General features: G+C 39.4%; 1 protein-coding gene across 1 annotated transcript in view; it reads right to left on the reverse strand.

Annotated features, from left to right (window-relative positions):
- DISC1 (DISC1 scaffold protein) overlaps positions 1-13,249 on the reverse strand; it is a 205,931-nt gene that overhangs the window by 41,052 nt on the left and 151,630 nt on the right. The window contains 1 exon segment of the mRNA XM_049831349.1: positions 6,209-6,269. Within this exon segment, the coding sequence (XP_049687306.1) occupies positions 6,209-6,269 (61 nt within the window).

Raw genomic sequence — 13,249 nt, forward strand, 5'->3', positions numbered from 1 at the left:
ACAATTTCAGAGCTAATGTTCTCACAGCTGTGTATGACTTAGACCAGCTGGGAAGAAGAAAGGGACTAAATGAGTCACTAGAAGGATCTAGTATTTTGTCTAACCTGCATTTAACACTCCTGCAGAACTGTTAGTAAGCAAAATGAGATCAGATCATTATCCAGCAAGGGACAGGGCTGCGTGCTCTCTTGGAAGCGCAACAGAAAGCACATACTCTTGGGGGGAGGCAGGCAAAGATGGCATTTCAGTCCTATCTGTGCACTCCTAAGACAGTACCGGCAGCTGAAACGGCCCTCAGGGCAACCGAGGTGGGTCGCAGGTTACACAAAATTACCGCAGGCCATCTGGCACTCCCAAGCATGCCTGCGCTGCTGGGCGTAGGAGAGGGAAAAAGCTTTTGGAAAGCCTTGCTCAGCAGCGTTAGCACAGCAGTTCTCTGGCAGACATCGGGCTTTCTACACAATGACATAGAGGACACTAACAGCCCGAGATGAAATCTCACCCTTGCAGAAGGTGAGGGTCTGTAGACAGCCGGAGATGGGCTTTGTCATTAAAACGCTCGATATTTTTGCAAGCTTGTACTTGTACACTTGGATACCACTGGCTGCGCTTCAACAGCCCAGTGTCAGACTTCTAACAGGGCTCTGGGTGGACGCAGGAGGCTAAAAAGCTCCACCTGGACACAGGGACCTCACCTCACTGCAGAAAATCATTACAGTCATGAGAAACATTTAAATGCCTAATTGTTTAATTAGCGATGAAGGCAGCTCCTTCTGGGGTTTCTGCTGCCTCGGGGTTCAAATCTCCGTGATAGGTCTGGCTCTCACATCCTGAGTGCGTGCAGAAAGATGAGCGATGGTCCCAAGATCTTTGGTTTCTCCTGATGTTTTATTTCTCCTCTGCCTCCTTCCCCCTCAAAGACGTATATTCTCACTTGTGAGATGCTCCTTCATTGAATATAGTATCTATCATTAATTGCGCAGGCTATGGTTCCAGGCGTAACTTTCATGTTAACATGCAATGCCACTCAGGAAATACTTGGGATGCCAAAAAACCCAGTTCTTAGGGCAAATGTCAAATCATTCACAGCATACGAAAAGGAAATCTTCAGATGACACACTCTTCTAACAATTCCACCGCATTTACTCCATCTGCTTAAGAGTGCAAACTTTCACAGATTATCAGTTTCTAATAAGTTTCACAGGGCCAATGTATTCCAAATACGTTTCTATGGATATCTACCAGATGGACACTTGAAAAATGAAAGCATTGTTATTTCATCCTGAATCTCATGAAGCTGATTTGCACCATTAATTTAATCTTACTTTTCTTTGGTATAAAGAAATTTAAAAAAAAGAAAAAGTATAGAAAGAAAGTTTGTGGGGTTTTTTTGTTTTGTGTTTTTTTGTTTTTTGTTTTTTTTAAATAAAATGGCTTATTTCCTTCTACTACTGCAAGAATAGCACAGCAGTGTCTCCAAAGGTAAGGCTGAGCTGAAAGAACCAAAGCCTTTGCTGCATGTTTCAGTGATGTAACCGAATTCCTGTTTTTGCACAGCACTTTATAAGATAACTGTATTTACTGTGGAACATTTACTAGCTTCTGCAAGGGCAACGGTCTGAAAAATATTTTTTTATTTTTTCTAAATTTTACCTTGTTACACACATTTGTTTTCGTTTCTCCAGCTATCAAATACAGTTCTCACACAGATCAATCTTTCTATGCTCACACAACCCTCTGTGCAACGGAAGGGAAACAGACTGAAGCTAGGACAGAGATTTAATGAGATACAGGGCGCATGTAAAATGTGACAGACACCCAATTGCTCACATCACATAACTTTCACTGAGATACGTAAGAGCTAGCAAATAACTCAGATGATGATGAGTTTTCATGCAGAAACACATATCAAAGGTTTCTTACCCATCTAAAAGGCAGGTGATTTTTTTTGGTATCTTCATAAACAAGTGAATATTTACAAATCCCAAGTCTAGACTTGAAGTCCCACACCTAAGTACCTAAACAAACGTAACTTGGTACTCTCCATCTCCATTGATTGCAAAGGTGTTTATTGGTATCCCACCCGTTTTGCAAAATCTGTTCACTTTTAAGTACTGATTTAGGAGACAGCATTTAAGCACAAAATCCCAACCCAAATCTTCTGCTCTTATGGCTTTATAGAGCACTCTTTCCATGGCTCATTTCATGACCCTCAACCATCTACATGACTTAAGCTCACTTATGGCAGAACTTGGTGGTTCTTAAAGAGTTGGGCTGGCAAAGCCTGCTTTAGTCATGGCAATGATATAAAGCCCCAGCAGAGCCTTCACTTGGAGTGGAAAGTAGCAAGATGAAGAAATACACTTTCTCTGGAAGAACAAGGGTTCCACAAGAAGATGCTCAGCTGACTTTCAATGACCTAGATCAGACAACTGTAGTAAACTTCTCCTGTACGATCCCTCTTAAATGGCTCAAGCAATGAGCTGAAGTTATCTAAGCAAAACTTCTTGCACTTCAGATATTCATACAGACAGATGTCTTCACTGAACACAGTTTCAGTATCCTAACTCTGACCACCTTTGCACATCTCCTGTTCACTAACAAAAGGTAAGCGATTTGCAAGGACTACCATGGAAGCAATGGCAATGGTATTTACACTCTCAAAAGAGCAGCTAGTGATTTAATGTATGAACTGTAGGAGTGGCTTGATGTATACTGGTGACTGGAAAAGAGACAGCCTGCAGGATTATTAAACAAGCTATTTATTTATTCTTTTCTTGAAGTATACTATCCTCAACAACTGTGAATCCACTGCTCAGAATACCAGCTGTATTTTAAAAGGAAAAACCAATGTCAAGTAATCTGTATACTTAATAGGTGATTAGCCCTCTTTGGGGTGAAATTATTACATACTGAACATATTTCCTTTTTTGTCAGTGCATACTTCCCCTTTTTCTGCGGTAGGTGCAAGGCTATTAAAAAAGTACTTAGCTCTTAATCGAACAGATTAACATTCTATTAAGCTACTTGAGAACAGATGCATTCTGTAGGCTGCAGTCAAAAGTACTGCATTTGTTTAAAATAACAAACAGAAAGACACTCCAGTGAATAAGTGAGGTTCTCCTCACCCCCAAAAAAAACGAACAAAACCAACCAAACAAAAAAATACAAGAGGAATATTCCAAACACTTAAGAAAATAAACAAAAGAGAAAAGGAGAAGGGAATTTTTTTTTTTTTTAATTGATGAAATTGATACTTGTTTAACTTTAATCTTCATTAAAGCTGTTTTGGTCTGAGTTTTCTTCATTAATTCTCTTCTATTATAAAAGTGGTCAAAAATTACATTTCTAATAGTTCTACCTTATTTTGAAGCTATATCTTAAATTGAAGGGGGTTGAATCTAGGCTGTTTCTATTTGAAACACTACCAGGCAAAATGATATGTTTCATCTGGAGAAAAACTTTAGAAGCTTATTTGAATTCATGCTGCACAGACTTGATCCTCTATTGGTTTCAAAGGCATCCAAAAAAGTGCATCCATGAGCCAAATGCAAATTTTACCTCTGTCTACAATGCAAACTTAAAACAGTCTTTAAACTTTCCTTAGAGAGCCTTTCTTTAGGTTATGATATATAAGGAGTAATGTGAGCATCTATATGAAGACCCAAAAAAAAGAGAGTCTCTCAAGTTATTTCCTTCAGAGGGAATAAAAAAAAAAGTCTCTTGGGCTCTTGCTTACTTTTTTAATTACTCAAGCTGTAAAGCAGGTGGAGTTAATTACTTGAAGACCAAAGAACCTTTAAAAAACAAGTATCTATAACCACTTTATTAGCATACATACAAAATTATTTTAAAGATGTAGTATCTTAAGGACTTCTTTCTGGTAAAACCATTAGAGATTTTCTCCTCCCACCAATATTAAAAGAAATTCTTGGACCTTAATTACTTGGGATAAACTATTTTTAGAATAATACCATTTGTACGTATTGCAAAAGTGTTACTGTTTCAGGACTGAATCTTCCCCATCTGGGGGCTTGGCCAGTACTGGGGGGGAGGAGGTTTTTGTTGGGTTTATTTGGTGAGTTTTAGGGGGGTTTGTTGTTGTTGGGGTATTCGGGGGGGGTTGGTTGGTTGGTTTGGGGAGTTTGTTTGTTGGTGGGGGTTGTTTGGGGTTTTTTGTTTGTTTTAATTCTTAAGGGCAGGAAGGGAAATTCTAGAAGCTTGGCAACACCGCCACAGTCTGTGAGAGACAGAGGGGCTGATGGCAAGCTCTGAAGTGCATGTTAAATGCACCAGTACGGCTGCAGCGATATACTTGGACTGCGTGAATCTGTGTCCTCAGCATAGGCTGGGAAGAACGCTTACCTCAACAGCAAAACTTTGAAGCTTGTAGCCTGGTTGCAATAGAGAAGCTAGACTGAAACAGGCCCAGGTCTATGTGCTACTGAGGAAGGCAATCCTTGCATACAAAAGCAACAAATTTATAATATAATATTTGATAACTCATAAATCTGCTAAGGGAAATTTGAAATGGTCAACTACTATTCATAAAAAAATGCTTCTAAAATATAAAGCACCGCCAAAAAGAGGGTTTAACTTATAATCCCTCCCCTGGAATGATACTCCCCACAGAATCAGGATGAATACCAGCAGTTCAGCATGGAAATTTCTCCCACAAATAGAAGGAAGAGGGGAAAAAAGCATGCTGCAAGCTCATTAACAACACATATCAAGACACATAAAAATGTGTTGCAATTTAAGATACTGATGCAGAAAAGTCCCAGGGAGACAACCCAAAAATTATACAAAAAGGCATAAATAAATTAAAACAAGCCATAACTGCAAATTCTATCTGATAAATTCTCAGAAGGAGAAAAAAGTCTATACAGATTTTCCAATTATTTAATTGTTAAAGAGAAATTTACTTCTTTCTGGAAGCCTGATATGCGAGTTAAATCCATACGGCCTAGAAGCATCAATACAGGTTGTTATACTTTATATTTTATTTTTAATAAAGATTATGGTTTTCAAAAAGACAACCCATAGAAAGTTCTTAAGACTTGTCTTACACTTAGAGATTGGAGTATATGTAGTATAAATGTTATTAAGGGGGGGGGGTTAGGCAGGACACAGACACATAGCTTGATCTTTGAGGCCTGTTTCCATCATTTTTCACTCAGCTCTCAAAATTATTTTTAAATTTAAGAGTTATGCAAAATAAATGCTTCTGTATTCAAAAGTATGAGTGAGCAAATCTAAATATCAAGAACCTTCTCCTTATCAATACAGCAAAAAATAAGGGCAACAAGTTCATTAATTATACCTGCTCAATAATAGAAAAGGAAGTGGCGCTAATTTGGTGGGTTGCATTTTCTTAAGACACAAACTCCAATTACTTCCTATAAAATCTTTTTCCAGTACAAATGTACTTGTGCAAGGTAAAGTCCACTATAACAGAAGATTCCAATACAACAACAGAGCAACATTTACTAACCATATTTCAAGGAACAGCCTAAAACTTGAGGGTGATCTAGACCCCCCTTCACAGAGCAAGAGAAGGAAATATAATGCTAGCATTTGGTTTAAAAAAAAAAAAAGACACAAAAATAAGTATATTCTGCATTAGAATTCAGTTCTTAAAATCTCTCCATTGTTGTCTTGGTTTCTATTTGCTTTCCACAACCCCCCAAAATGGCATTCTTTTAAAAAACCGTTATATAAACAGTCATTACTTGTTAAAGATGCCTAGAATTCTGGTAAGGGATCCCCTGGCTCTGCTCAGGGTTGGGTTTTGCATAGGAACAGAGGAGTGATTTTCAACCAGCTGTCACATCCCCAATACTTCAGGGCTTCTGGCTGTTCAAGAGCTCACACCACCACAGGTGGAGCGGGAACAACGCACACTCCAACCGCACGGGTGCTCCCTTTTGTCTGACCATACCACCACTGCTCCAGAGCAGTCCTATTCCCTAGAGAATGCAGCAGCAATTCTTTTACCTGCATCCATTGGCAGGCTGGTGGCAAAGCTGCTGAAAATAGCCGTGAACAGAAGTCTTAACAGTAACACTTACGGGACTTCCAACTCTGAGCTATTTTTTATATTATTCTAATGCAAGTTCAAAAACATTCCCTAACGCTTTTGTGCACGTCAATCCTTCATTAACAAGCATTTTTAAGCTTTCAAAGGTTTCCATGATATCATCCTTACCTATGTAGTTTATCCTCCAGCATCTCCATATACTTTTCAGCATTTTCTTTTACACTGGTCACTGCAAAATAAAATTCAAAGTTAGGTAATGGTATAACTGTACAGCTTCGTATTATTTTTTTTAAAACTCATCTCTTACCTACAGATTTTGCATGTATCAGGTAGAAACAAGAATTCCGTTAATCTTTTCCACATTCACATTACAGTGTGGGTATCTTGTCCCTTTTCTTCTTGAAAGTCTGTTGTATCTGTATTACATTAATATATCTAGTAATTAATGCATTAACCTCTTGCTTGTGCCAGAAAAATGGTGAGAATAACAAAGGCACAGTTTGTAGAGGCTTCCTCCTGACAAAAAAAAAAAAACAAACCGCAAAACCCCAAAAACCCCCCCAAAACCCCCAACCAAAACAAAACCCAAAATACAACAAAAAAAACACAGAAAAAAAAAAAAGAAAACCCACACAGCTAGGTCTTCCCCTTTATCTTCAGGAGAAGCAAGCAAGCCTAACTAAATCAGTCCACACATAAGAGCCTTTTAAAACATTATGAATCTTATATCAAATGTCTTCTGATAGAACTGAAACACCACAAACTGAAAAGAATTACCACTCAAGATTGTTACGAGATTTGGGTTTGGGGGTTTTTTGGTAGTTTGATGTTTTGGGATTTTTTGTTTGTTTTTAGACTTGGGACCTAGATATTGCCTGCATATGGGTCCCTACAACTTGTTCACTCAGAAGAAACTCCAATAAACTACTTACCATAACACACAATAATAAAGCCATTATTTTGAATGACCCCTGATACTCCATCAGGAGTATGAATAGGGGAAAAGGTAAATTCCCTCCAGGAAAATGAAGGCTTTTAGACAATAGTAATTTTCACATTATGAGAACTCTTTTTTTCCTCTCCCTAACAGCTGCATGCCAACTCCAAGTCTAGTAGGACTGTTAATCAGTTGGTCATTTTTAAACTCTTAACTCATTGAACATCAATTAAACATATATTTTATAGGAAGATGCATTCTACAGAGCATCACTGTTTTTATGGGCAAAGCTTACTATGTGGATCAGGTACCCTGTGAATTTACCTATCTGCCCTACAATACAATGCCTCCAAGCACAGCTTACACCTATCAAGTGCTTCACGTATTTCTCACCTTCCCCTGTTGTTTTTTCTATTTTCTTTTTCCTTCACAAAGTAGAATGTAACACAGTAAAGCCTAATCTGAAAACTCAGCATTAACCAAATCAGCTGAACTGAAGTTGTGTTCACACGCACATACACACACACAGGAGTTCACCAACTGACACCACTTGGGTAATACCATTAACAGCAAGCATCAGGGTCAATGTAACATCGACTGTCTGCAGAAGGTGGCGTTCACCTGGTCATACAGCAGTCGCACATCACTGAAGCAGCCTGCATCCCAATAGCAAATATAGGACACATTTTGCAAAGTTGATCTACTTTTGTTTTTTTTATTTATTTTTATTTTATAAGACTGTTTATCAGATTAGCAAAAAAACTCCCCAAAACAAGAAAACAAACCACCCACCAAAAAAAAAAAAAGTCAAATCCAAACCCAAAAAACCCCAAACCCACCACAACTCTGGTACTCTGGAAAGCACCACAATTTTGTTCATAACATCTTTAATCCAGTCTCACTGTCGGAACAGGTTCTGCAACACAACATCTTAAGCCAACAGGATTCTAGAAGATTATATTGTACATAGACAATTGCATTTGTTTATACATTCACAGACCCATCTCGCCATTAGAAGAGTGCTGGTGAATGTTATGCAAAAGGTTATATAAGGATTTTTGCAAAGGCACTGGAGATTAAATAAGTTTCCTTAGCTTGTAGCAGTTTTATAGCAACTACAGGGCTTAGGAGAAGTTCCCGGTTTCCTTACCATGCTTTTATTCCTACGCTTCCTGCGGAACCGCGGAGAGCGTGCAAGACTGAAAGTCTTCCTTTAATGACACACCACAGCTTTCTATAAACTACCACCACTTTTTCCAAAGTCCCTATCCGTCAATTCCCAACGCGCTGACCTGAGGTTCAGCACACACTTTGATAGCAGATAGCTGAAAGGTGTGTGGCTGCCGTACTTCCCCTTCTCTTGCCATTGTCATAACATCCTTCAACGTGAGCTGTTACAACTCAGGGGGGCTTATTCTTTCGGATAATGAAGTCAGCAGATATTATTAATTTTTGGAGAGGGATGAGAAGAGGTGGAGAATCTGTTTCACACTCACTTTGTTTCTAACCGATATAGTGACTTCTTATGTTACATGAAAGATAAACCTTGCTTTCAATTTCTCCTGCTGTGCTTGTCACTTTTTAATTGGGTATGATCTGATAGAGTAATTCGCACTTTCACAGTTCAGTCCTGCCCCTACATGCAATTTTACAATGCCCTTGAAGCACACAGCTTAATATATCAGCATTATTCAATGACAAAACGTAATGGACAAGAATACAGCACTAGTCAAAAGTAGGTCAGTAAAAAGCTAACACTCATTTGGAAATCACCTCACATCACTAAACCCTACTCTCTCCTGTCAAATGTTTTAACTACATTAAAAGAAATGCAAACTTTGCTGCTGGAAAAGAAAGCTCCCCAGACTAGCTTTGTCTCCTTGCCTTCTTCTGCATGTAATTGAAAGAGCTGTGACCTGCAGATTTTGCTGGAAGGAAAACACCGCTTAGAAATCCGACAGAGGTTACTTCCCTCCTAACAAACTGCAAGCAGCACTGCAACAAACACAGAAATACTTTCAGCCTTTTAGATCACCCATTTGAAACAGAAGACAAGCAACAAATTAGCAGATTTTTTGTTCTAATTTAATGAACCTATTCACCATCACTTCAAAGAAGAAAAATGCAAACAGGAAGCTGTGCATGCCTTCAATCTAGCTAAGAAAGTACCAGATGACAGAAGAAAAAAAAAGTAATAGTAATTTATGAGATTCTTTTTTGCATAAACATGCCGAATGGTTTATTTTTACATTTAAGTGAATGGGATTGCTTTTTTCATCAGTTCTCGGGGGATTTACATGCTTAGCTCATATTGGCCTTGAGGGGAGTTATTAAAATAAAGAAGTATAAATACTCACAGAAGATCAGACACCAGGGTATTTGCTAAGATTAAAAATAGACTTCTCTTGTGAAGCCTTAATTGAAGAAAAGTGATTCAGCGTTTCTTTCGCTTATTTTATCATACATTTTTTTCCTCCCTACAGCAGCGGACAAAGTCCAGTCTTGGAATCAGTCCTGGTGAGATGGAGCTGAGGGGCAGCGGTGAGCTCCTGTAGTGGCCTTTTAGTCATTACTGAGCACAGATCTGCCATTTTAGAAGCTGCATAAATATCTCCCAATAATTAACCTACATAGTGTTCTTTAAAAAATAACATCACGTCTTGTTTCTCATCTGAAAGCAGCCCCACTGGGGTAATGCTATTCCTATTACTTACAAATATTATTTGAGCCTGCACACGCAGGCATATCGTCATTTTATCCTTCAGTCCTGGTCCTCACAAATTGAGCTTACAAAGACCTATGGACCATGGCGTACACTTTGGATTCTATGATCAATATTTTCAAAAATTATCTAGAACTGAGTATCTGACTAGAGACACCTTGAACCCAGTGTCCAGTTGTAAGGTCCAGATGCAGATGCTTGGCAACTCAGAAGAATAAGTCTTTAAAATTTAATTAGGTGCCTCAAAAAATTGGTAGCCAATATCACAGCAGTTTTTAAGTGCTAGCCTAGGGGTCTGTAGCTCTCTACGAGACAACTGATCCACACCTTGAGTCTCAGAAATACAAAGTCCAAAGTTAATTTTTTGCCTTCCATTCTAAAAGGCATTATTTCTTTTTTTTTTTTTTTTCCTAGGCTGGGGGTTTTTGGGTTGTTTTGGTTTGGTGGGGTTTTTTTTTGGGGGAGGCAGTGTGCAGGGAGAGTGAGGGTGAATAGTGACACACATTTTTACACCAGATTAAAGGTCGGAACAGCCACAATGGCTGCTAGCAGATCTAGACCCAGCATGAAAAGAACTGCCAGACATGACCTGCCTGCACGACAAACCTGAAGCCTACATAATCAGCCTTTCCAATCCACAAGCATTACAATCCTTCTCAAATACTTTATTCATCAGGTTGAGCAAAACTCTCACTAGCTTCAATGAGATTTTTGCCCGACTTAAGGATCTAGGATGAGATTTGGCTCTTAAGAAAGATATAAAAATAGAAGTAACTGCATGGACATGCATTGATCTGCCTGGGATAAACTCTGTGGGCAGAATTCAGTGTGAACAAGGTTGACAGGTTGCTTGTCTTGTCACTATTCCATTTTTTAAATGTAGAAATTATTATTAATGCAATGAGAGAAGCAAAAGCAGAACACGATTAGTTGAAAATATCTGATCTTTTCTGTCGTGGAAGATGTGCTGCATTAATGTGTGAAGTTGGGGTCCAAAAAAAAATGCAGAATGGCTTCAATATATTTAAAGGTTAACTTGAAAAGCCAGTCAAACTTCAGAGATGACATCTCAGCTGCTCAGCTACATGTCAGGATGATGTATCAAGCCCCAGTTACAAGATACTGGATTACAGAACGGTAAGAAATTTTGCATCTTGCAGACAGACAGGGAAAAATCCCGAAGAACAAGCTCTGCGTAAAGAACAACAGCCTCTCTCCAGTGCGTTATTCAAGTGAACTCAAGTAGAAAGAACAGAAAAGGCCAGCATTGAAGAGAGGAAAACAGGTGCCTTGATGAAGACATGCAAATACTCCGAAAAAGCTAACATTCTGGGTTAAGTCAATCAACCAAATTCTATGCTGGTTCACTGACTGTCTTCCGGTAACCAGGTAAATACTGAGATACGTCGTTACTACTACCTGTTTCTTCCAGCAGTTGTGGTTTGTTCTAAGGAATGTGCTAATCCTCTAAATATCATTGCAGAACAGCACAAAATTAGTCTGAGGAAATTACTGCCACCAGCAATAAGGTGGCCAAAATTGGGGAGAGGTCTAAATGGATTGGGTCTTCCGTGACTAGGAAGACTACATAAAGGTGAACTGGCAAGACAAAAATTGGTACTGAACATCTATGAAACTAAAGCCACACATTGAAAGACGTAACCCAATCTTACTCGATGGAGTTGAAGATACTATCTCTGCCTGATTACAGATGATTCCACAACTCAGCCACAAGGTTTTTTCCTCCTTCTGAAAACAGCTGGCCTGGAGAACAGGATAGCGTCCCACCACACAAACGAAAGCTGTGCTCTGCGGTGACATGCCACCAGCGGGCAGTTCAAGCGCAGCAGTTCTGCAGGGACCGAGTTGTGTGAATGCAGCAGGGCTGCACTACGCAGGACTGCTGGACAGCCTCAATCCCTCTGGATGGAAGAGAATCTGCAGCGACTGCTGGGTGATTTGGTAACGTTGATCTTATAATCCCATCCCACAAGAGGACAGGGGCCTTTCGGGGGGTCTGTTGTCAAATGCCATTGCACTGCTTTCACAGCTCTCAGGTGGATACAGTATGTTGCATCTTGTCCATATGAAGATTTCCACCATCAGCTTCCATTGCATCTCCAGCACTAGATGGTCAACTGCTTTGATACTGTAGGGCAACCCTTCTGATATATAGAAACAAACAATTAAAGGTTCTAGCTTGAGCACTGCCACCTTAAAATACTTTGCTCACTCTTACATTTAAAATCTTATCGTATACTGCCACTTCATACCCTCAACCTTTGTAAAAATATGGGAAGCAATAAACGTATATGAAGAGCAATAAAGAAATACAAAATTGGCAGAACATAGGACAGCATAGCATTTTCCCACTTATGCTGCACTGAAACAGGAAAAGAGAAAAAGTACCGAGCGAACGACTCATCTTCCTCAGGAAGTTCCCTTTGGGGTTGTGGATGCAGAAGGTCTACTGTTAACTTTCAAACCTGTGGGTACATCCTGAACAGGAGGAAGCATACAGACTAACCTCTAGACATGCTGGGAGCGGGTGGGTGCTGCAACACCCAAGACAACCAGCTTCCTCTCCTTAGGAGAGACCCAGAAAGGCCAAGAACCAGCTCATTTGGCGAGATGGCAGTGTTTTACACATAGCAGAAGCAGGCAAAGAACACGCTCCATCTGCTTGTGTCTCTGCCTACAAGGCTCTCAACATATTTACAGCTGGCTTAATTTGTAGGCCTTGATACAACAATGAATTTGAGCCTGCAATAAGTCAAGTGATACCTTGCCTTTGATGTAAAAAATTACAGCTAAACATGTATAGTATACAGAAAATAGCTATTTTAACAGAGAAGCCACATCCTGCCCTCAAGTTAGATGTCAGGCCAGATACAAGGTACAGAAAATCTCAGCATGAACAGAAGTTTGACAAAGAAATAAAAACCAGAAAACTGGATCTTATAAAGAGAAATTCTAGGAGGTGCCAGCAGCTCTGCCTATAACAACTTACAATTCTGTCTCTCTGGGCATGGCATAAAAGCTTTGCAGAGCAGAAAAGGAGGCAAGGAGGGGGGAACCACCCTGCATAAAAAGGTACATTTGAAAACCAGACATTCCCAGAATTTATCTCCTGAACCTTCTTCATTGTACGTGGTACTTTTCATCCAAAGAGACAGGTGACCCTTCAAGTTCTGTGATGATTAAATTGCCTAAATTGAAGAGAATTACCATACTTTCACAGGGTGTCTAAGCTTCTTTCAGATTTCTATAAAATCTGGCAAGCCTGACACACAGTGGTTCCTCCCATTCTACATGCAGGAGACAGCAGGGGGAAGGAGGCAAATTACTTTCGGAATACTTTCAGCAAATACTCTACCTTTTAAAAAAATCAGCTGAAAATTTACAAATTGTTTTATTATGCACTATCAAAGCAAGGGTACTGCTTCTAAATTAAAGGGGCAGTAGGCGAAATGTTGGCCCAGCAGCGACCAGAGCACTGAAGTTACATGACAACAGACCTGTCTTGATATTTTAAGAGGCTATATAAAGT

Source organism: Accipiter gentilis, chromosome 28, assembly GCF_929443795.1.
Source record: "Accipiter gentilis chromosome 28, bAccGen1.1, whole genome shotgun sequence".
NCBI lineage: Eukaryota > Metazoa > Chordata > Aves > Accipitriformes > Accipitridae > Astur > Astur gentilis.